Here is a 22,353-nt window from a genome sequence, read left to right on the forward strand (position 1 = left end):
AAAATACAATTACTATTCACATTTATAAAATATTATCACTTAGGATATTAAGATATAACACATTTTTGTGTATTAAAAAATATATACAGAAAATTGTATTTCCATTGTTATTATTTTCGTAGAAACATGATAGATAGACGGATCATAAAGTCGTAAAAATATTTCTCAGGAAACAAATTATCAATACATTAATTAGACAATATTTGAGTCAGTTTTATTCCAATGAATTCAAGTTGACTCATTACATTGTCGACAACTTAATAAAATACAAACAATGTTATTTTCTTATAAAGGAATATCAGGGTTGTGATATAAAAACTAAAAGTAATGTGGAAGAGTGGAGAATTTATCAGATGATAATGGTATTAAAAAATTATTATATTGATCATAAAATCGTTCTTCGTTTATACACTTTAATATATTGATTCTTATTTGACTTTATTAGTGCTTCTTTTTATTTGTGATAGTATATTTACTAATATTCTTATAAAGGCTTATTAGACCATAAGGTATAGTACATAGGGGAAACACACAAATACATATATTAACAGATTGTGAGTTTGTGTTATAGAATTCATATGTTTTTAAAGATAAGATTGCATACCTGGAGTAACACAAACACTAAGAAATAATCTAATATTCTATTTTTCTGAAAAGTTATGGATCACAGTTGTATCTGTCAGTAATGATAAATTCTTTCCAATTTCATGTTCTAAACATTCAATAATAAAATCATACCTCATCATAATAGTTTCATACCACTTTATTTACGTTTGAATGGCATTTATTATACATGTTAAATATTTTAAATAGCTTAAAGTTTGAGACTCAAATTGGTTTATCACTAATTATCATGAATTGGAGAAAAACACTGCCAATGTATAGTTGAAATGCAATACATTTATTATCAAGTTCTAAACAGTTGTAAACTTTTAGATGCTGAAAGATCAAGTATTAAATATTATTTCATTACTGATTTTTATACAATCAAAAACGTTGAATATATGTGTAATTAATGATAGTTTCCGTTTTGTAAATTCTAAAGAAAAAATTGATAATTTGAATCTCAAACTTAAGTGTAATACTTCTTATAATACGAAATACACAAATTTTGTTTTTGCATGTACTTCACCTAACGATTAATGTTATTAATGTCTTATATGGATGCTGTAAAAGTTAAATGATACAATGGCTATATTCTCTATGTGCTTCCATATTATAGACAGATAAAGAAATGATCAGAAAGTATATTCTTACCTTTGTGTAATGTTGTGATATTGTTAAATTGTGCATTTATATTACGATTAAAAGAAGATAATCAAGAGTTAATGTTAATTATAAATTAAAATACTATGGTACTTTTTTTCTTATATTTAATATCGCATTTAATGAAAACGTAAATAGGAGGAATGTTATCAAACATTTTTAAATGTATGATACAGAAAAATTCTACTTGCATTTAATTTATTATAAAAAAACCTCCACACACAAACTTACTGTACATTACTCTATTTCTTAAGCATTCAATTCACTATTTTGTGAGATTTAATGAAAAATAAACAGCATCTTCTTTCATGTGTATATTCTTTATAACAGTTTATTTACAATATCTCTTTTGTGTAAAAATATCAAAAAAATTTCAGTATTGTTACAGATTTAATATTTCTAATATTATATAAGTTGTTAATTATTGTACATTAATTATTCAATGTCTGAACGTATCATTAAAAACATAGTGGGTTTAGTTGAACACATCCACCGGCATCACACATGTTCTTTGAAATTTTGGTTAAATTAGTAAATACATTTAATTGTTTATCAAATTTCAAATTAGAATTCGCACGACGGGATGCCTATAATATAATAGTTAATTTAATAAAAATAAAGTATAAAATATATATATATAAAATAAATAAAATTGAGTATATATCAATAAGATTATATGCTTACCACAGAACACCAAGTTTCTGCCATAAGAAGTTCATGCTCCATACTTGGAAGTTTTTTGTTTGCAGATGTAGTTGCTCTGCTTAATACAATAGCCATAGTGTATATATCAAATGCTGCTTGAGCTAATCTGTTAAGAACAAATTGTTGCTCCACAATATTATTTGGTCCATATCTGACAATGGCACTTTCTATGCTTTGACCAAAAGTTTCTATGCTCTGCAAAAATCAATCAATATCAATTAAATATTAATATATTTATGTCATAGTACTATGAATTAATATAAACCTTAGCACACAATGCAGCACTTTTGTCTAAATTAGGATGAACTAAGTGCATAAGATTACGCGTTGATGACAACCCAATTGTTCGCATAGCTCTTTTGCTTAGTTCTTCAAAGATCAATCCCAAATTGATGGTAGGAATTTTAAATGCTGACATTATTTGTCGCAAATGTATGCCTGCAGATTGAAGCCCAGAAAGTACAACAAAAATACGGAGGACATCATTGGTTCCTTCAAAAATTCTAAAGACACGTAAATCTCGCAGAACTCGTTCGAGACCAGTATCTTTCATATATCCCATTCCACCGAGTATTTGAATAGCTTCGTCACAAACCCACCATGCAGCTTCCGATGCAAAACACTGAAACAATTGTTTTGAACTAAAAAAATAAACAAATTATTAAATTTTATTTTTTTTGTACTAGAATCTCACTTTAGAAATTGCAGCTTCCAAATAATAATCCTGACTTCCATTATCCATGTTTCCCGCAATTGAATATGCAAGACTCTCAGCTACATAGTGTAACATCGCCATATGTCCTAATTTTTCCTGTATACTTCCGTAATAATCTATCGTGTGTCCAAATTGTACTCGTTGTGTTGCATGTTCCACTGCTTTTTTGATACAATAACGCATAGTTCCGGAAAGAGCAGCAGCCATACCAAATCGACCATTATTTAAAACATTCATTGCAACCTGATAAAATACAAAGTGTTTAATAAATATTGTTTAAACAATTTGTAAAAAAATTTTATTAAAATCTACTTATACCGAGAAACCTTGTCCTTCGCTCCTTATAACATTCTCTGCTGGTATTTTAACGTTTTCAAAATTTACTTCTGCTGTATTACTACATTTAATACCCATCTTTTTTTCTGGTGGCCCGCTTGTTACCCCACCAAAGGATTTTTCAACAATAAATGCTGTAACTTTATCCTTAATTTCACCAGTTTTTGGATCTTTCATAGGGACTTGTGCAAAAACTGTCATTATTTCTGCTAAACCACCATTTGATATCCAAATTTTATTGCCATTTAAGACATAATGTGAGCCATCTGTTGACTTTATTGCACGAGAACGAATTGAGCCAGCATCTGAACCACTGCTTGGTTCTGTGAGGCAAAATGCTGCATAATCTCCACTGCAAACTCTTGGAAGATATTTTTCTTTTTGTTCTGGGGTACCATATAAAAGTATAGCCTATATGGATTAAATTAAATTATTTAAATTATTATTTTTATATGGGTTATCATAAATAAATAAATATATACCTTGAACCCTATACTTTGATGTGCACCTAACACAATACTAATACCTAAGTCGTGATATCCACATATTTCAACACATCTACTATATTGCGTATTAGTTAATCCTAGTCCACCATATTTCTGAGGAACTTGGAGACCAAACACTCCAAGCTCCCACATTGTCTGTAAAATTTTTCCATCTATCGATGCATTTTCATCATTCTTCATTGGATCATTTACTTTCTAAAAGAATAAAAATTTAAATTAAATTGATAAATTTCTGAGAGGTTTCTCATATTTTTGTTAGAACCTTGTTACCTCAAAAAATTTTTCTATGGGATCTATTATTAACTTTAATGTGTCAAGTTGTTCTTCATTCAAAACATCTGGAAATGGAAATGTTTGAGTAGTCTCTAATTGACCAAGGAAAATATTCTTAACAAAAGATTGAGATTTTGAATCTATATTTTTTTCCTGCTTTTCTTCGGGTGCATTTTTTACAGCAGCTTGTGTTGCAAAACATCTAAAATACGTCATATTAGATAAGTAAATATCAAATAATTTATTACTTAGATTAAATTTTAAATTAAGGATTCAATTACATAATTTTTTTGTCACTTTTATATCACAGATAGATATATATATACATATTATTAACTTTTTTTATATATAATGTATTGATAATATTTATTGCATTTTAAAAAATTATTTATATAAATATATTATAGTTGCATACAATAATGAAATTGATGATTATTGATTGAATTTGTCCGTTATTCATCAAATTGTATGAATAACAACTGTTTTTAATTTTTATGTATCTAAGTATCATCTTATCAAGTCAAAATATACATTCCGTTTACATATATATATATCATATTTATCCAAAGTCCAATTAGTTAACATATTTTACATAAATATAAATAGTTGAAATACAAATTTATAAATTCGTATATAATAATTTAATAATAATTTAATTAACATACACAAAATAATTTTTGCCAATTATTTTAGAAAGTGTCAGAAAATGTGAAATATATGGAATATGCAGAGCAGTCTGCTATCTTCTGACAGATAATTGTTGGATACTTTTATATGACACATACCTTTAACAATAGCATAAAATGCTAATGTATTATTATATTTCAAAGAAAAACAATTTACCTGGCATTCGAGTTAATGATTTTAATAAAATTTGAGGGTTTTAGTCCAATATAATTTGTAATTCGGAGCATTTTCAAAATTCACGTTAATACACAAATTTTACGAAATATTTATTTCCAATATAATAAAATGAACTTAGAAATTATTTTTACACCCTAAAATAAAATTTAAGACAAAACAGAAAAGAAGTAATCAACTTTTATGAAATTAGGACAAAGTTTAATTCTATGCTACTACCATTACGAAAAATTGAACTCATGTACAATATAAGAAATGGATCTTATATACATGTGGATACGACACGCACACATACACATAGATATATTTACATGTTTTTATGTTCAGAAATTTTAATATCTATAATCGATCAATAATAAAATAATATTAAACAATTTTGTTTACATGCTTAATATCAATTTTTAATATCAATGTTTAATATCAATTAGAAATATCTAAACAGATGTTTTACATGATTCATATTTTTATTTTAATATTTTATTAAGAAAAATTAATTTTTGTTAATCTAATATTTTGTCACATTTCCATTGCAAATTGCAATAGAAATTCCCCTACTCTTTCTCTCTCTCTCTCTCTCTCGCCTTCTCTCTCTCTCTCTCTCTCCCTTTCTACGGTCATGTTTTACAAATAAATAAAAATGTAATTAATATTCTGTGAATAACATTTTTCCGATTATGTGTATCAAGAAATGTATTTTGAAGTTTGATATTTTGTAACTTTGATTGATTCACATATGTATATAACTAATTGGTGTCGTATCTGGTTATGCAAAGAAAAAGAAAATTAAAGATTAAAATCTTGACATAAGCCGACGTTTGAATAATCAGTACTGTTCGTAGTACTTAAGAAAGAAATGCGAGTTGGAAATTTGGTGAACCAAAAAGCATATTTATGTCGGATTTATGGTACATATAAAGCGACATGGGCTGAATATGAATTGCATAAAATGTGAGTTATATATTTACAAAATTGTACATATATTGAGCGTATAAATGTTACAGGGTGTATAAAAATTACATAATATGAATAATAATGAAATGTTTTACATATTGAAATCATATTATTTACCTATTAATTATAGGTAAACGATTTATTTAATTCGAACGATGTAAGGAGGAAATGGTATAAAAGATATAATTATGATTGGTTGCTACTAAATTATAGTCTGAACAAATTATTACGCAAAGTATTAATATGAGTAACATTGCTTCACAAAATGTCTCACTAAGATCATTATTAACACTTAATAATAATGATTGTAAAGAATTTGTTTGTGGATGGGGTGCTGCAGTAATTAATGTATCTATTACTTTTCCTATTAATAAGATTATATTTAGACAGGTATGTATAAAATAAATTATTTTGTAATATTTTAAACATCAGAATATACATATTAAATAAATAAATTTCTGTTATTGTAACAGATTTTGGAAGATGTTCCAGCCAATACTGCGTTTCGTCAGATATCTAAAGAGGGAATAAGATTATTATACCGTGGGATCTTACCACCTCTTTGTCAGAAAACTCTTTCGGTTAGTGTAATGTTTAGTATGTATGAAGGTTGTAAAGAACGTTTGTGCACATTAACAAATAATGATATATTAAGTAGAATAATAGCAGCGCATTTTGCTGGTACTGTTGAGGCTATACTTATGCCCCTTGAAAGAGTACAAACATTGCTCCAGGATTGGCGGTATCATGATAAATTTAAAAATACTTCGCATGCATTTAAATATTTATTAAAAAATTATGGTATATCAGAATGTTATCGTGGATTAGTACCAATTATATATAGAAATAGTTGTTCCAATTTCATGTTCTTTATTCTCAAAGAACAATCAAAAGCATACATTGGTGAACAAGAGTCATTATTTACAAGTTTTATTAATGGTGCTTTAATTGGTGGTTTCACAAGTACTGTATTTTATCCTATAAATGTAATAAAAATACATATGCAGTCAAAAATAGGTGGTAATTTTGAGAAATTTATGACAGTTATTCGTGAAGTATATGTCGCAAGAGATAGAAGAGTAATATCATTTTACAAAGGTGTGCATTTAAATTGTATGCGATCATTTATAAGTTGGGGAGTTATAAATGCATCTTATGATTTTCTAAAAACAATCATGTTTTCATAATAAATTTATGTGAAAAGTATTTAAATTTATTTAAAGAGGAATGCTTATATGTTGTTCCATGCGTAATTTCGCAGATAGTGTTTTTTGATTAAGTCTATTAATTGCACATTTTTTCTTACAATAAAGCATTGTGCAGGAGAAATAAAATTTTTGCTATTGTTATAAAAATGTGAAATAATTTTTTATTTTAACAGATGAAAGCAAATTATAATTAATAAACTAATTATATAAAGTAACATGTATAAAGAAAATATAAGTTATAAAGGAAGTTGTGTAGATTAATTTTATTATTCATTGTTAATAAAAAGTGAACGCTCTTCTGTTTAATTATGCGTTCATAAATAAAACCCCAATGGCACAATAAACGGCGATTCGATATAACTGTGTATTATTCTACTGTTAGAATACTTATACCTTAATAAAAATCTTATATTTTCTATGCTGCATGTGTAATGCATTTTTTATTTCGAATTCTTAAAGAATGGAATTCGATGTATTTTATTATACAATTATGATTAATAAATAATATAGCAAATTTCGATAATGTGCAGTGATTAGAAAACATAATATTACTTATCTGCATTTGAATATCATTCTTATCGCTATCCTATGTCAATACATTTTTTATATATTACATATGTTAAAATTTTATCACTGAATTTATCAAATCACATATAAATAACTAATATAACGAAATATAAATAATATACTAAAATATTCTGTTTTCGTATTTCCCGCGATTTGAAACAAACGAGGTACCATCGATGCGCGTTGCAGTGTATAAATCGATGCGCCTCAGCCGCGGGCTTTTAGCTACTTTTAGCCCACTCCAATTTTTCTGCGTCCCGGTTAACGGGGTTTTTACTTCACCGAACGTTTTAAAACGTCATGATGGTATGGTTTGAAAAATCACGATTTTCGATAAATTTGTCACATTTTAAAATATCGTGAGTTCTTGATTACATATCTCCTGCGAGTACTTTGGTGAATTTTTTTTTGATAAGAACAATAAGAATATGATCTTGGCTTTTCATTGTTCGAGTAGTACTTGCAATTGTGTCGAACGATTCGTCTAAAGCTATGTTACTTGTTATATCAACAATTTACGAAACTTTGTTAACCCCGGAAATTTGTGTTTGGCAATACGGGGGCTTGTATGTATGAGCTGCATAATTATATTAAATAATGAGAATCAACGCAACGAAAATGAGTACTCCGATCGAGGAGAAGATTGATCAGAAGCTGAAGGTAAGCAATTAATATACTTAGTTATTTTAAACATAATTTAGTGTTTTTCTGATAATTTTTTAAAATCCAAACATTGTTAATGTGAAAGAGGATATTGCAGTACATACTTATTCCACAGTCAAATTTTATCGTTAATTTTTGGATTATTATTATTTTAAAATAACGAAATATAAATATGAAATAGATGAATCATAAAAAAATTGTAATTTTTCAGAAATTTTAGGAATTATTTATGTTATAAATGTAATAGTATAATATTAAAAAATTATATTGTTCCATATTCTTTTTTATTTCAACTGTATAGTCATTTGAATATCAAGATATATAAAAAAGTTTGGTACTATAAGTTAAAAATAAACAATTGTAAATTGTTTGGGAATATCTATATAATAGAATGCATATTTACAAAGTAATTGAATGATACAGTTAATTAATTAATATACAAGGATATTTGTAATTCAAATGGAAACTGGGATTGATTTTCTAAATTTATCAATGATGAGTTTAATATTTTATTATACTCCTATAATATATATAACTGCTTATAATGGATTTTTATGTATATATCATTTGTACATATGAAATATATGATTTGAAGGATTTGTATATAAAAATTTAATTTAATATATACAACTCTTTTAATATATATTTATATAATTCAAGATAATTACTTCGTTTAATGTTCATTCAAATAAATCAGATTTCAATATTTATTTTCTTTGAAAAGGTGAGGACAGGGATGGTGAGTGTTAGTGATGGAAAAAGTAAGTCAGTACCAATGCGTTTACATTTGTCTATGGAAGTTTTAAAGCTACAAAGGGAAGATTTAGAGGTAAAGTTTAATATCATCATATTATGTCATTACTATCTTATTTGTATGATTTATAAAAAGTAATACTGATTTTCAGCAGACAGCAAATCATAATAAACCACCATTAGATGCTAAAGAGAGAATGGTGCAAATCACTAGACAAAAAGTTGGAGGATTAGGATTAAGTATAAAGGGAGGAGCAGAGCATAAACTTCCTGTACTCATATCTAGAATTTATAAAGGTCAGGCAGCTGATGAATGTGGTCAACTATTTGTAGGAGATGCAATTATTAAAGGTAAGTTCAGTAATCATTAAATATAAATTATTAAATAATTTTTAAATATTTTTTTATCATAATTAATGGATGTAAATGATATGAACTTTGATATTTCTTTATGAAAAGATATTTCATCAATAAGAATTGTATTTCTGTATATAGGTAGTCCTGAATGCTTATTCTATTTGTGTCAGACCTGTCAATATTGGTTTCTTCCTTTGAAATATTGTTCCATGTTAGCTATTCACCTATGGTGTTACAAAGTAAAACCCACATTTAAAATATCAGTGGAAATTATATCATTTAAAGTTATAATTTTATTTTTTTATAGTAAATGGAGAATATATAACTGCATGTAATCATGATGATGCTGTTAACATTTTGAGAAACGCAGGTGATATAGTAGTTTTGACAGTAAAACATTATCGTGCAGCAAAGCCATTTTTACAAAAAAATGGTAAATATGATTTATTCAATTCTATGATATAAACTATTTTCTTTTGCATTTCACTGTATTATTTGCATTAATATAATTTTTAGAAAAAGAAGAGAAATTAGATAATGTTGCAAATGGAGGTTCAGAAGATGAATGGTTATCACCTAACAGACAAAGTGGTAGTCCTAGATGTGGTCATAGTAGACAAAGTTCAAATGCATCAGCCACTTCAATGCAATATAAGAAATGGATAGATGTTATAACAGGTTGAAATAATGTTTTATGATATGTTTCTTCTTTATTTATTTAAGGGAGCTAATAATTTTTTGTAATTCCAGTTCCATTAATGATGGCTTATGTGACAAGATACATCTTTGGAACAGATAAGTTAAGAAGAAATGCATTCGAAGTAAGAGGATTAAATGGTGCACGTACTGGTGTAATACACTGTGATGATAGTGCTATTCTGAGTCAATGGTTAAAGTATATAACTGATAATATTACAGGATTAACACATTTACAGGTGAAAAACATAATATTCCAAGTTCATTTATTTATAATTTCCATATACTTGTTTATAATTTACATAATTATTTTTCAGATGAAATTATATAATCGTAATTTTGGAGTTGGTGAACGTATAGAATACATGGGCTGGGTTAATGAAGCAGTAAGCAATAGTAATCAGCCATGGCAGAGTTATAGACCGAGATTTTTAGCACTGAAAGGACCCGATTTGTTATTATTTGAAACGCCCCCTGTAAGTATTAATAAAGTATTAACAGTGTATATTGTACAACTAAATACTATGATTTATTTCTAGTGTAATATAGGAGATTGGTCACGATGTGCATTAACTTTTAAAGTATATCAAACAATGTTTCGTGTAATGCGAGAGTCCGAAAATGTAGATGAAAGACAGCACTGCTTTTTAGCACAAAGTCCGGGTAAACCTCCACGATATCTAAGCGTTGAAACTAGACAAGAACTCTTAAGAGTTGAGGCAGCATGGCATACTGCAGTGTGTTCAGCTGTTACACATTTGAAAGTTAGTAATAAGCTTTTATGTATTTCGTTAGATATTATTTATAGAATTTTCTATTATAATATATTTTCTCTTATAGAGTAAAACCTTTCCTGTTACTTTTAATGGAAGGAGCGCAGGATTAACCTTAGAATGGACTCAAGGTTTTACACTTTCTTATGAAGATATTGGAGAGACTGTATGGCGTTATAAATTTTCACAATTAAGAGGATCTAGCGACGATGGAAAAAGTAGACTGAAGTTACATTTTCAAGAGTTGGATAGTATCGCTATTGAGACAAAGGTATTTATTTGTTATAAGTAAAAATAATTTATTTCCTCATGTTCTTTTTCTTTGTAGGAATTGGAATGTTCTCAGTTGCAGAATTTATTGTTCTGTATGCATGCATTCTTAACTGCAAAGGTTGCTGCAGTTGATCCAACATTTTTAACATCAACAACTCCGTAAGAATCGAAGTAAGTATTATTGCCAAATAAATCACAGAGGAAAATAGATCACTATTCAACATTCATATATTTGCATAAACATACAGAAATATTCTAGTTAATAAATTAGATCAAAGATATGTCAAGTACTAGTCAATTTTTGAGAAAGATATTTATCATTTTTGAAAAAATTATATAAATGTTTTACTTTACTGCCTCTAGTTTTATTTGTATGGAATATTGGTGAACTTTTATAGTCAGCATTATTAATTTCCTCTAGTTATTTTATTTATATATATTATGTATTTTATGTTATTTTATGTATACGTGTTATTATGTACCTTGCTATTAATTAAGCACTGCTATTTATTTTTTATACTTCATAGATTAGGTCGATTATAAAATACAGATATTATTGTTTTACTTTTAGGAACGTTTTATATGACATTGTTTTAATATAGCAGTCATATTTTGCATTTATTACGAAAAAAATGTCAGAATTTAAAAAAAACTCGCGCTCGTTCATGATTTTTAAGTTCCAGTGATAAGGCAATCTCTCTTGAGCAATAAGTTGTACATTCAAATTTCCTTTCATGTATATCGGGTGCCTTAAAAACCATGAACAAGATGTAATTAATAAGTTTAAAAAGTTGATAAGTTAAGCATCGAAGTTGAATAGTTCTCTAGAACAGCAAATCTTATGCATTTAATACCAACAAGTATGTATTACATTAGAAAATTTCATTTTATATTAAAAACCGATATTTAAGATTACATTAGTCTGATATTAATTTCAAATCAGTATTATTCGAGCGAATTAAAATCATGGTGTAATAATCTGATAGCAATAAGTAGTAACAATAGACCATGGTGGCCATCTATTAAAAAATTTTATTTATAAATATATAAATGATGGAGGATAGATTACGAATTGTAGAAGCTTATCATTGAATGAGCTTTGTAAGTAATTAAATTGCTAATTATCTCTTTTTAAATTTTAGCAGTGCATTTTTATATGGATCTTGATTTGTGCATACAACATTAATTTAAAAAAGATAGTTCCAATATTTTAAGCTTCGTTTGTTGAATATTTTTTATTTTTTCTACATGAGAATTCTATTGTATGAGAGTTTCTTATTACATCGCAAAACTTCATTTTCCTTCATCACATTTAAAAGCTATAATGTTACCAAGTACATTAAAGTAACTTTTGGAACAAGTATCACACCTTGTGCAATTAATCTATCAATTTACAAATCTATTTAGAGCAATAAATGTATAATGAATGAAGAAACAAAACAAATGCTGTTTAGATTACAAACTGCACTTTGTATTAACCATGATACACGATTTTTATAGTTAAGATATTATGAGAATTTTATCATAACCGTCTCAAAAAACTAATAAAACTATGTGTGCTTACAACTATATGTATAAGTATATTCTATTTAACAATTAGTTATTCGACTTTCTTAGTTAATTTACTATTTTAAAAAAGACATATTTTTAGCACCTACATAGAAATGGATTTTAATAATAAGAAAGTTGTTGAAAATTTCATTTTTATTGCACATTTTAAAGGTTTCCAGTTACTTGTAGAAAGTGCCTATATTAATATATATAATACAATAGCAATTATACAAAAGAGCATTATTATTTAAAATTAATCTTGTTTATTTTATTCTTATTATATTATCAGAGCGTTACCATGGTCAGAATTTTAGATACTATAGTGGTTTATCATTAAAAGGCACTCTAGAAAGATCACATTATTATATTCAAGTGTTTCATAATGTGTTTTGTAATTTGGAGTTTTTTTTATCTTTTATGCTATGTTATGTTTTTCATGTTCATTTAAGAAACGACCATATGCATATAATATTGAACAATAATACAATTTAGGGATTAAGTAAAACTTATTGCTGAATTTAATTACAGAAGCATTGCGGTGAATTTTGATAATTTTTAATGCTGTTAGAGAAAGAGACAAAATAGTCCAAAGAAACGAGAATACAGGGAAGTATTGTTTGTAGGCAATCACTTGTTAGACTCGCAATTTAATAAAAGTGTAATATCTGAAAAAAACAGAAAAGTATTTCCAATACGAGTCAATGCATCCTTAAAACAATTGTAATTATTCCTAAGCAACTGTAATTACTAAGTGCAGAATATGTTGCAATATTCTATGATACTCCTGTTTTTTATTGTACACATGCATCGCGTGCATTCTATAGTTAAATTTAGATTATTATTAAAAAAAAACTGCACAACTAGATTAAATAGATGAAATAAGCAAGACATGAAATTAAACTGCGAGAGTTAAGCATAATGTATTTATTTGTTATGAATCATTGTTTTAAAAACTACATTTTCAAATGAGATCATTGGAGAATCCCCCATGTGAAAATTTGTAGTTTTTTAAAGATCATAATAAGTATTTATTTATGTATAAATGTATAGAGTATGTTAAATATATGCGATGTTGTAAATTTTAAGTTGAAATAACACAAGATCTGTATCATGATTTTTTTAAATTATTTATTACAATAAAGTATTGTATTGTATTTAATGAGCTTGCACAATATTATAATATTTTAGAGGATTCTACAATGCATTGGCATTTGCATAAGTATTTGAAATCATTCTGTGCTAGACACAAATATCAGTGTATATAGAGAAACATGGCCATACATTTTCTAAATGATAAGACTTCAGTTTGAAACTGTTAATTCTGAAATCCCATTTCTCCTCAGTTTTCATTAAATGCCAGAAAAAATCTTTTTCAAAATGACATCATTGATATGGGATTACAGAAATATAACTGCTAAGAGCAGAAAAAACATTCTTATCTTATATTTTAAAATATAGTTTATATGTTATAATGTCTATCCACCTATTGACAATATGTTTTAAAATATATTATTGTTAGAAGTTAAAAATATAAACTTGAAATATTTTCTAAATTCCTATCACCCAATCATACTACATGCTGTTAATTACAGTTTGTTTTTTAAATATTCAAATAAGTTTTTTTCAGAATTTTTATTCCAATCAAATTTAATAATGTCGAATTTCTACTTTTTGTACAATCAAGTTTCATTAACTATTTTTTTATATTTAACTTTTAGACTATATGCTTTACTCATATGAGATTGAAAATTTTTTGTATCAAATTTCAACAAAAGATCAATTTATTTATTTCTAAGTTTTACATATATTAATTAGGTAGTGATCGTATTTATTTAAATCTTATTCCAAACGATTACAGACATATTTTTATCAGAACAAGAATGAAACAACAGAAAATGTATCTTTAATTTTCGGATGTATCTGAAATATCAGCAGTCATAGTTATTTCTTGTACTTTTGTATTTTTCAAGGGGAACCAATAAATTCGAATTCATATTTAGCGGCAGTCATTCTTTATTGAATTAAAACCCCGAAAAAACACGATTGTCTACTATGCATCGTACAATGAATAATATAGATAAATAACCATGTGAAAGATATTTTAAAATTCTTTATATAAAAAAGATTGGATTATCAAATGAAAACTGATATATTCGCAATATTTATGTCAAGAACGGAATTGTTGAATAGGTATTTGCTATAAAGTGTCAACTTGTGCATCAATATGGCGGCGAATCTCGAGGAAGAGCAAAGTTTAAGAGAGTGCGAGGAATACGTACAGAGACACAATATTCAACAAGTTTTAAAAGACTGTATAGTGCAGCTGTGTGTGGGGCGTCCTGAAAATCCCATATCATTCTTGAGAGAATACTTTCAAAAACTGGAACGGGTACGTATTGAATCATGTTCTGCTAAAATAACCTCAGATTCATTATTCTTTACTGGTTTCATCACTACTAATAAACTACTGATGTTGTTCACTAGTTTTTTTTTATGTATTTTCTTTTATTGTTCAGATAACTATTCATATTGTGATTATACACAGCTGAAAAAAAATATCAATTAAAATGCTAAGCTGCATGTGTGCAGTAAGGATCTGTCAAAGGACAGATAAGAGAATAAATGGATCTGTACAAGGACAGATAAGACAAAATAATATCTACACAAATCAATATTAATTACTTGATTTTATTAATACAGAATTGCCAATGTTAATGGCACTTTCATAAATAAAGTCTGTAGTATTATCAAAAAGTTATCTTGATCAATACAAATAGAATGGTACGCACATAGCATATACATAACTCTTTAAATGTCACTTTATATTCTAGGAGGTTTACAAATAACATTTGCTGGGATATTGTTCTATATAATTAGTCATTAGAACAGTTAATATCAGTATTTTAAAAAATAAAAGAATTATGTTCAATTAATGAATCTATTCATTACGTAATGCAAATCCATTTTATATAATAGGTATTTAGTCGTTACATATTTGGAAACAATATTATAATCATTAAATTTCTTTTCTTATGCCATTTAATCATTAGCACTTGCATTTAATTTTACATACTTGTTGATTTTCTATATTGATTTATCTATTTCTCTAAAATACTGGATTCTAACATCAATGTTTTTTGGAGAAAGATTCTATGTTGAATGCACACATAATTTTTAACATTGTAATAAATGCCGGAGACTGTGAAGTATTTTTAATTAAACAAGCAACCGTTCAAAAGTTTGCCGTTACGTATGACTTAAAATATGATATAAAATTCGAATCGTTTATCGTTCGCGATCATAATACTTAATTTTGAGATTTACGTAAAAAATATTATATAAACATCTCCTTTTTAAGCCTTAACTGCTGTGATGTGATTTAGATCGCTAGTAAATAGCGATAAATAATCAGCGAAGGAAGGGCTCTACAAACGATTGACCTTGTATTATAAGGGTATCAAAGGTAGTTAGTGAGAAGTAAAACGCTCTGATAGGAAAATGAAAAACGTATATATAGTATGTTTGTCAATGATTTGATTCGCATCAGACTAATAAGTTAATTTGAATTACATACTTGGCGCCAAATGTATTTATTTAAACGCGTCCACTTCGCTAGTTTCTTTCGGTGGGGGATACTAGCCAGTGGTGGGGATAGCGTTCAATATTACCAGTCATAAGAACCTTAATTCCGTTACTTTTGTCAACAATTATTTCTAGCATTTGTATGGTTGATATTATCATTTTCTTTAGTTTGTCTTTTCATTTGCAATAAAAAACGGAATGTCTTTACGCAGCCGTATCTTACATAGCAGTCCTGAATAATACACATATCTTTCCTTGGAGTTCTACAGCATTATCCTTGACATTAAGATTTTCGTATCTCCGTAAACAACGGCAGGACATTTAGCTGAGTTCCCTCCTTTTACTGCGTCGCAGCAGCGCTACATAGCAGAAAATGATCGATAACGTTTTCCATTTCTGAGTGAATTACGCGATCATTAAACAAATATGTACATCCACCGTGGAAATATGAGTCACAAAATAAGATGCTCGTCATCGGTTCCTATCCCCGCGGATGTATACACGTATCGAAAGAGACGAGGTATGTGCAATTGTAGGGGCTGCTCTAAATATAGCACATGCTCGAAATATAACGAAGCGCGCAACCTTAGCCAACAACGATGAAAGCGGTGTAACGCGTTGTCCTAGAAAATGTGCGAAGCGCGCTACGACAATGCGTTTTAAACAGGCAACGCCGGAAGTATTGTTGTTGTTATCCATTGAATCCTCATCTGTCAATGAGTTACCCATATCAATCTGATTCTGAATCAACGAAAATTCGACGCACATCATATGGTATATCTACCATCTGGCACGCGGCATCGACTTTATATCAACTACAACGAAAGATCGTGTCGCATTAATCGAATTTGGCGAGACCTTAGAAAATTCCGAAGCGGCGCGCGGTAGACGTGGTAGCGCGCGATCAGCAACGATTGTGGCCGTGATTTGTGCATTACTCTCTTTCGCTTGCCAACCACTAAGAGAAACTTTACTTTTGTGATACAATTATTTGGCTGTGAGACGACGAGTGTTAAAGAATATACGCGTAATCGGGTAAAAATTACGTGTGCACGTGTATTGAATATCAAGTAATATCGACAAATAATGTACGAGGTACGGTCGCGAATATCCGATCTTTTACAAGATTTATGCGTAGTGATGAATTCTGAAACACTTCGAATCGCATCAAATATGCACATATGCACACTTCGAATCATTTCGTATGATTCGATACTTCAACTTTTAAAAGTGTTGGTAAATCTTGAATCGTGAGTCTTGATAGATCTTGAGTCCTTAAAGTTTGGATATGCCTTGAGAGTTTTGATAGGCATTGAAGAACTGCAAAGACTGGAAATTTTCGCGAGTATTCGATGTTTTATATCTTCGATAAATTATATTTACAATTTCTTATATTATATTTTATTTATAATATTTAAAATTTATGAAATATTATATAAGATATCGAATGTCCAGTAAGTTCCCAAAATTTATTGAAACTTTGAAGAGTCTGATCTAATGGAATTATAGCGTATCACGATTCGAAACTTACCAAAATTTGTATCAGTTTTAAGCATCGAATTATATTCGAAGTGGTTCTAATTTTTATAGTATAGAAAACTTCAAATTGCTTCAAAAATGAGATTCAAATATCCATCATTATTCATGCGTGCATTTTATGCGTTCTAATATCTCTCCATATAACTTCTTGATTCTTGAATGTATTATTTACTGAGCAAGAGGCAATCTAAAGTTTATGCTTCGGATATTCACTGAAGTTAAATCGCTTTGCTATAATGATTATTAAGAGTCTTTACTGCGCACAATGGAATTGACTGATATAATATTTTGCAATTTCTATTATGTAATTATTGCAAAGAAATAAATGTGAGATATCCATGGAATTTCATCACAGCTTATTAAAAATAATCGGATGGCATATTTGCGAACCTTTTTTCTTTATAATATAACACACGTGATATTTTATTGTTCGAACGTCAAATGGATGCCATTCCAGCACGTGCTAGGATCACTGACCAACTAATCTTCATTATTTTATTGTTCTTTCGTGTGCGATAATACACTGTTAATTTGGAATTCATGTACATTCATAAAGGAGTATTTTAAATATAACATGTACACACACACACACACACACACACGTGCGTGCTATTTCTTTCTTTAGAATATTTGTCTTATTTTTAATTGCATTTTATATTAAATCTTTTTATTAATAACAGTTTTGTTTGTTTAAGCTATAACATTTTATATTAACTATTTTTTATTAGAAAAATTTTGTTCGTTTAATGTAACTTATGATCAATAAAAAATAAAATATAGTGAAATAAATGAATGTGCAAATAGATGCTATTATGAATTAATGTTGACGAATTTGATATGTATTATATGAATATAATAGAGGCGATTGATATAAAGAAAAAGAATAATAATATAATAAATCATACTTCATCTTTGAAGAGAAAGATTTCTTATAACCAATTAGAACAATAATTTCGCTAATAATATTTATTTGGTATAAGTTGGCATTTTTTTATTGCAAAGACGTAATCATTCTAAATATTATGATTTAACGAACTAAACTAAGTATTGCGAAAAGACGAATGATTCTCAATTTATTTTTCTGTTTCTAGTCAATTTTGATATTCAAAAAATCTTTCTTCTTAATTGCTATTAAATTTTAATAAAACATATGTATAACGGTGAAATTAATACGACTCTAAACAGTATAAAAATCGTGTGGTGTCGGCAATTGGTACAATGTTTTCGTCTTATATTGCGCATTTACGAGGAGGCACTCATCTGCAAAAACATCAAGTGACCTATGGCATTATTTGTTTACCTTTTTATCGATGTTCGTCGTCCATAGGCGGTATAATAATATTTTATCCAAAGGCTTATATAATTTTACAATAATCGGTTTACTTTTGGTAGATAGGGAGCGATACCTAAGTACAGACGTATTCAATTATGGGAATTTGTAATCTTCTCTATTTCTTACAGAATTCATTTTAAAAAGTACCAAGTGTTGGCTTCTTTATCTCTCTGATATATCCCGTTGCCCTTTGTCATTGTAATGAAATAATTTTTGGATCGATAGATTTGATGTTGTTTATCATTACAAAGACATGTAAATGATAAAAATAAAATACATTATTAATCATTTGCCACATAAGGTGTTTGTATTAACTACAGAAAGAGTGAAAAAAAGAAGAACCTTGTTGACATATGAAAGTAGTTGCTGTGGAAAAAATGACTTTACATAACATTTGCTGTGATCCAGCCAGTACAAGTTACCCATGTTTTTAACATATACATACGTATATACCTAGGAAATTAAGAGTACATGATTTCATTAAAGGAAGGGCACAGTAACGTGTGTTGCGCATGTCTAAGCAAAATTGACTTATAAAAGCGGCTTGTTTTTCTTACGTGACTCTTTCAGGGTTGTGTCGTTCGTTTTGGAATAAATAAATAACGCAAGCGAAAACAAGTTTTTTTTTGTTGGTTTTAAAAAAGAGCATCGATCGATTGCATATAGGATCGAAGATAGTAATTGCAAAACACCTAGAAGATCATCAGCTTTCGACATGGTGCAACAGGCAAGTAGAGCAAAATACGTGAATAGTGTTGAATCTTATGATCGATAATGTTCTTTAATTACCCGTAAATGTAAACAAATAAAATAGGTACAAAAATGAAACCATCGCTTGATCGAGTAATCAAGTATTTTCACCTTCTCTGAATATCACTCAAGAGTAAATTTATATTACATTTCTTTTTTCCCCTGTTGGATCGAGTTTCGAGAATCACCAAGCTCAAAAGATGGTTTCTCCGGTAACCTAATTCCTGTTAGCAAAAGCCTAGATACATAAGTTGCGTAACTGAACGTAATGTCATTGGTTATCATCTCGATGAATTGATCGACTTTCGCTTTTTGATTTCAGGAGCAGGCTCACGATGCTAAGCAACAGATTGCGACCAGTCCAGAGGATACTGAGGACATACCTGCTGGACAGCAAGGTCCTCAAGTTCCGAGGCGAAGAGGAGGCATCTCCGCGGAACCGGTCTCTGAAGAAGATGCGACAAGTTATGTTAAAAAAGTTGTGCCCAAGGATTACAAAACAATGGCTGCCTTGAGTAAAGCCATCGCAAAAAATGTCCTCTTCGCTCATCTCGACGAGAACGAACGTTCTGATATATTTGACGCCATGTTTCCTGTCACGTTTTTGCCCGGAGAGGCAATTATTCGTCAAGGTACTAAAAATAGTATTAGGTTTAATTATCAGTCGCCGAGAAAATCGTTAAGCGAAACTAGCTTACGTCGAATATTTTTTGTTATACATTAATAGGCGACGAAGGTGACAACTTTTATGTAATCGATCAAGGAGAGGTCGAAATCTTCGTCAATGGTGAACTAGCCACGACCATAGGAGAAGGTGGAAGTTTCGGTGAACTTGCGTTGATATATGGGACTCCACGTGCTGCGACTGTTCGAGCAAAGACCGATGTTAAATTATGGGGTATCGATAGAGATTCATATCGCAGAATTCTCATGGGCTCTACAATAAGGAAACGAAAGATGTATGAGGAGTTCCTTTCCAGAGTTTCAATTTTGGGTAACTAACGTTTCATGTTTCATAAGAACGTGCCAGAATCACTGATTCTTATTGTATAAAATTCCTATTATTTTTAGAATCTTTGGATAAGTGGGAACGGCTCACAGTAGCCGATGCTTTAGAACCGGTGGCATTTGACGATGGTGAGACAATAGTTCGGCAGGGTGAACCGGGTGAAGATTTTTACATAATCGTCGAAGGCACAGCTGTTGTTTTACAGCAACGTTCAGAGGGTGAAGAATTAGCGGAAGTCGGTCGTTTAGGACCATCTGATTATTTCGGTACGTTCTCGTTCTTTCGAATGATCATTAATAGTTATGCAATTTAATGATAATAGAGTAGAGAGAAAAGTAGAGAGATGAGTGAAAAAGAATTGTCTCAACAACAATGTCCTATTTATTATAGGTGAAATTGCATTGCTATTGGACAGGCCGAGAGCAGCGACTGTCGTGGCGCGAGGCCCTTTAAAATGTGTGAAACTCGACCGAGCAAGATTCGAGCGAGTTTTAGGTCCGTGCGCGGATATTTTGAAACGCAACATCACTCAGTATAACAGTTTCGTGTCCCTATCCGTATAAATTGTCGTACCAGTGACATTATCAGCCATCCTGGTTTCTTTTCATGAAAGTACGTTTCAATATTAACATTTTTTATTTGAGTAATAGCGTAAGTAATAACCGTACTGTTTCGGCTAACGATACTTGTGTTAAGAATTATATATGTTGAATTATGCACGACTGTCTGTTAAAATTGTATGATGTAGCATGAAAACAACTTGATATCATTTTATACAATGTTGTATTTTTTGAGTCTAAATTTTAATAGATTTGGAATTGAAGATCTAAAGTATTTTATTCTCTTTATAAATCAATAAGATAGTTGTATTATTATTAGATAGTTAAATAAATATAGCTCGAGCAATTCTTTTAAAACTTTGTGCGTAGTGTTATTTTTTTGTCATTGTATTTGTTACATAAGTAATTTTTATGCTCATTTTATCAATCTATGCAATTAACACATGCTTCTGCAACGACATATATAATTCTTAAAATACAAACTAAATAATTAGAAATGTCGTGATACATCAAGTTATTACGCACTTTGTAATTCGCAATGCTGCGATATAGAGGTCGAATTTTAGCCACTTTTACACGAACATATTTTCCGAGAATGTACGAAATCCGTGAAAACATTTGAAAAAATTCGATAAATCTATGCTCCATTTCACAAAATTTTTCGACGATGTTTGATGGAATGAATAAAACAAAATGTTGTTTTCGTTATTGAATTTTCGGTTTCAATTTCCATTGCGATACTGTTTTTATTTATTTTGTCGGACTTAAAATGAATTTAATAGTTTTTACGATATGTGAGATAGCTAGGATTATTATATGCATTTCACGACGTGGTTAATTTATACACACGCTTGTGTATGATTTGAAAAAAATATATATATCTATACAAAAAAACATTTAATTTAAATATTTGTGTAACAATGAATTAAAAAACTAAAACTTAGCTGTAACATCGCACAATTTTATTGGCGACTTGTGCACAAAAACCGAACCGATTGAAAAAACTTCGCATTAAATAACTGCATTGGTTGCTCATACTATATTGCATTGTAAACGGATATTGTAATCAATAAAAAGAACATGTTTTAATTGTCAGGAAACTAACTTATAAAAATATATTTTATAT

General features: G+C 28.8%; 4 protein-coding genes across 10 annotated transcripts; 3 read left to right on the top strand and 1 right to left on the bottom strand.

Annotated features, from left to right (window-relative positions):
* Positions 1-1,432: 1,432 nt before the first annotated feature.
* On the bottom strand, positions 1,433-4,922 carry LOC117238208 (very long-chain specific acyl-CoA dehydrogenase, mitochondrial). Its single transcript, XM_033502914.1, has 8 exons — positions 4,645-4,922; positions 3,799-4,003; positions 3,505-3,723; positions 3,005-3,433; positions 2,666-2,929; positions 2,237-2,593; positions 1,951-2,166; positions 1,433-1,853 (listed from the first exon to the last, which is right to left on the bottom strand). Exons 1-8 carry the CDS (start codon positions 4,713-4,715, stop codon positions 1,725-1,727), a joined length of 1,890 nt encoding a protein of 629 aa, XP_033358805.1. The 5' UTR covers positions 4,716-4,922; the 3' UTR covers positions 1,433-1,724.
* A 357-nt stretch (positions 4,923-5,279) lies between these two features.
* LOC117238176 (solute carrier family 25 member 51) lies at positions 5,280-6,883 on the top strand. Its single transcript, XM_033502853.1, has 3 exons — positions 5,280-5,610; positions 5,744-6,003; positions 6,087-6,883. Exons 2-3 carry the CDS (start codon positions 5,857-5,859, stop codon positions 6,798-6,800), a joined length of 861 nt encoding a protein of 286 aa, XP_033358744.1. The 5' UTR covers positions 5,280-5,610; positions 5,744-5,856; the 3' UTR covers positions 6,801-6,883.
* A 705-nt stretch (positions 6,884-7,588) lies between these two features.
* LOC117238175 (gamma-1-syntrophin) lies at positions 7,589-13,808 on the top strand. Of its 3 annotated transcripts, XM_033502851.1 has the most exons (11): positions 7,589-8,048; positions 8,776-8,880; positions 8,957-9,155; positions 9,469-9,594; positions 9,678-9,839; positions 9,912-10,096; positions 10,175-10,333; positions 10,397-10,621; positions 10,698-10,901; positions 10,959-11,074; positions 12,983-13,808. In XM_033502851.1, the coding sequence occupies exons 1-10, from the start codon at positions 7,986-7,988 to the stop codon at positions 11,064-11,066; spliced, it is 1,536 nt and encodes a 511-aa protein (XP_033358742.1). In that variant the 5' UTR covers positions 7,589-7,985; the 3' UTR covers positions 11,067-11,074; positions 12,983-13,808. The 3 variants fall into 3 exon arrangements, with proteins under 3 accessions (XP_033358742.1, XP_033358741.1, XP_033358743.1); XM_033502850.1 differs by lacking the exon at positions 12,983-13,808 and having other exon boundaries at positions 10,959-11,256; XM_033502852.1 differs by lacking the exon at positions 12,983-13,808 and having other exon boundaries at positions 7,590-8,048; positions 8,960-9,155; positions 10,959-11,256.
* A 777-nt stretch (positions 13,809-14,585) lies between these two features.
* On the top strand, positions 14,586-22,293 carry LOC117238261 (cAMP-dependent protein kinase type I regulatory subunit). Of its 5 annotated transcripts, none has more exons than XM_033503039.1 (6): positions 14,679-14,843; positions 19,479-19,635; positions 19,981-20,290; positions 20,386-20,652; positions 20,730-20,933; positions 21,058-22,293. In XM_033503039.1, the coding sequence occupies exons 2-6, from the start codon at positions 19,624-19,626 to the stop codon at positions 21,228-21,230; spliced, it is 966 nt and encodes a 321-aa protein (XP_033358930.1). In that variant the 5' UTR covers positions 14,679-14,843; positions 19,479-19,623; the 3' UTR covers positions 21,231-22,293. The 5 variants fall into 5 exon arrangements, with proteins under 5 accessions (XP_033358928.1, XP_033358930.1, XP_033358933.1 ...); XM_033503038.1 differs by lacking the exon at positions 14,679-14,843 and adding an exon at positions 16,654-17,131; XM_033503041.1 differs by lacking the exon at positions 14,679-14,843 and adding an exon at positions 16,654-17,131 and having other exon boundaries at positions 19,575-19,635.
* The last annotated feature ends 60 nt before the right edge of the window (positions 22,294-22,353 follow it).

This window comes from Bombus vosnesenskii, unplaced genomic scaffold, assembly GCF_011952255.1.
Source record: "Bombus vosnesenskii isolate JDL3184/JDL3185 unplaced genomic scaffold, Bvos_JDL3184-5_v1.1 scf7180000013444, whole genome shotgun sequence".
In the NCBI taxonomy this organism is placed as follows: domain Eukaryota; kingdom Metazoa; phylum Arthropoda; class Insecta; order Hymenoptera; family Apidae; genus Bombus; species Bombus vosnesenskii.

Excerpts from the sequence above, each read along its gene's own strand:
- LOC117238208 (XM_033502914.1), bottom strand. The coding sequence starts at position 4,715 with ATGCTCCGAATTACAAATTATATTGGACTAAAACCCTCAAATTTTATT. Across the intron at positions 2,930-3,004 it reads GCGAAGGACAAGGTTTCTCG|GTTGCAATGAATGTTTTAAA; the intron begins GTATAAGTAGAT and ends GTATTTTATCAG. Across the intron at positions 2,167-2,236 it reads GTGCTGCATTGTGTGCTAAG|AGCATAGAAACTTTTGGTCA; the intron begins GTTTATATTAAT and ends TGATTTTTGCAG.
- LOC117238176 (XM_033502853.1), top strand. The coding sequence starts at position 5,857 with ATGAGTAACATTGCTTCACAAAATGTCTCACTAAGATCATTATTAACA. Across the intron at positions 6,004-6,086 it reads ATAAGATTATATTTAGACAG|ATTTTGGAAGATGTTCCAGC; the intron begins GTATGTATAAAA and ends TTATTGTAACAG.
- LOC117238175 (XM_033502851.1), top strand. The coding sequence starts at position 7,986 with ATGAGAATCAACGCAACGAAAATGAGTACTCCGATCGAGGAGAAGATT. Across the intron at positions 8,881-8,956 it reads TACAAAGGGAAGATTTAGAG|CAGACAGCAAATCATAATAA; the intron begins GTAAAGTTTAAT and ends ACTGATTTTCAG. Across the intron at positions 9,840-9,911 it reads ATGGATAGATGTTATAACAG|TTCCATTAATGATGGCTTAT; the intron begins GTTGAAATAATG and ends TTGTAATTCCAG.
- LOC117238261 (XM_033503037.1), top strand. The coding sequence starts at position 14,679 with ATGGCGGCGAATCTCGAGGAAGAGCAAAGTTTAAGAGAGTGCGAGGAA. Across the intron at positions 14,844-19,980 it reads ACTTTCAAAAACTGGAACGG|GAGCAGGCTCACGATGCTAA; the intron begins GTACGTATTGAA and ends TTTTGATTTCAG. Across the intron at positions 20,291-20,385 it reads AGAGGCAATTATTCGTCAAG|GCGACGAAGGTGACAACTTT; the intron begins GTACTAAAAATA and ends ATACATTAATAG.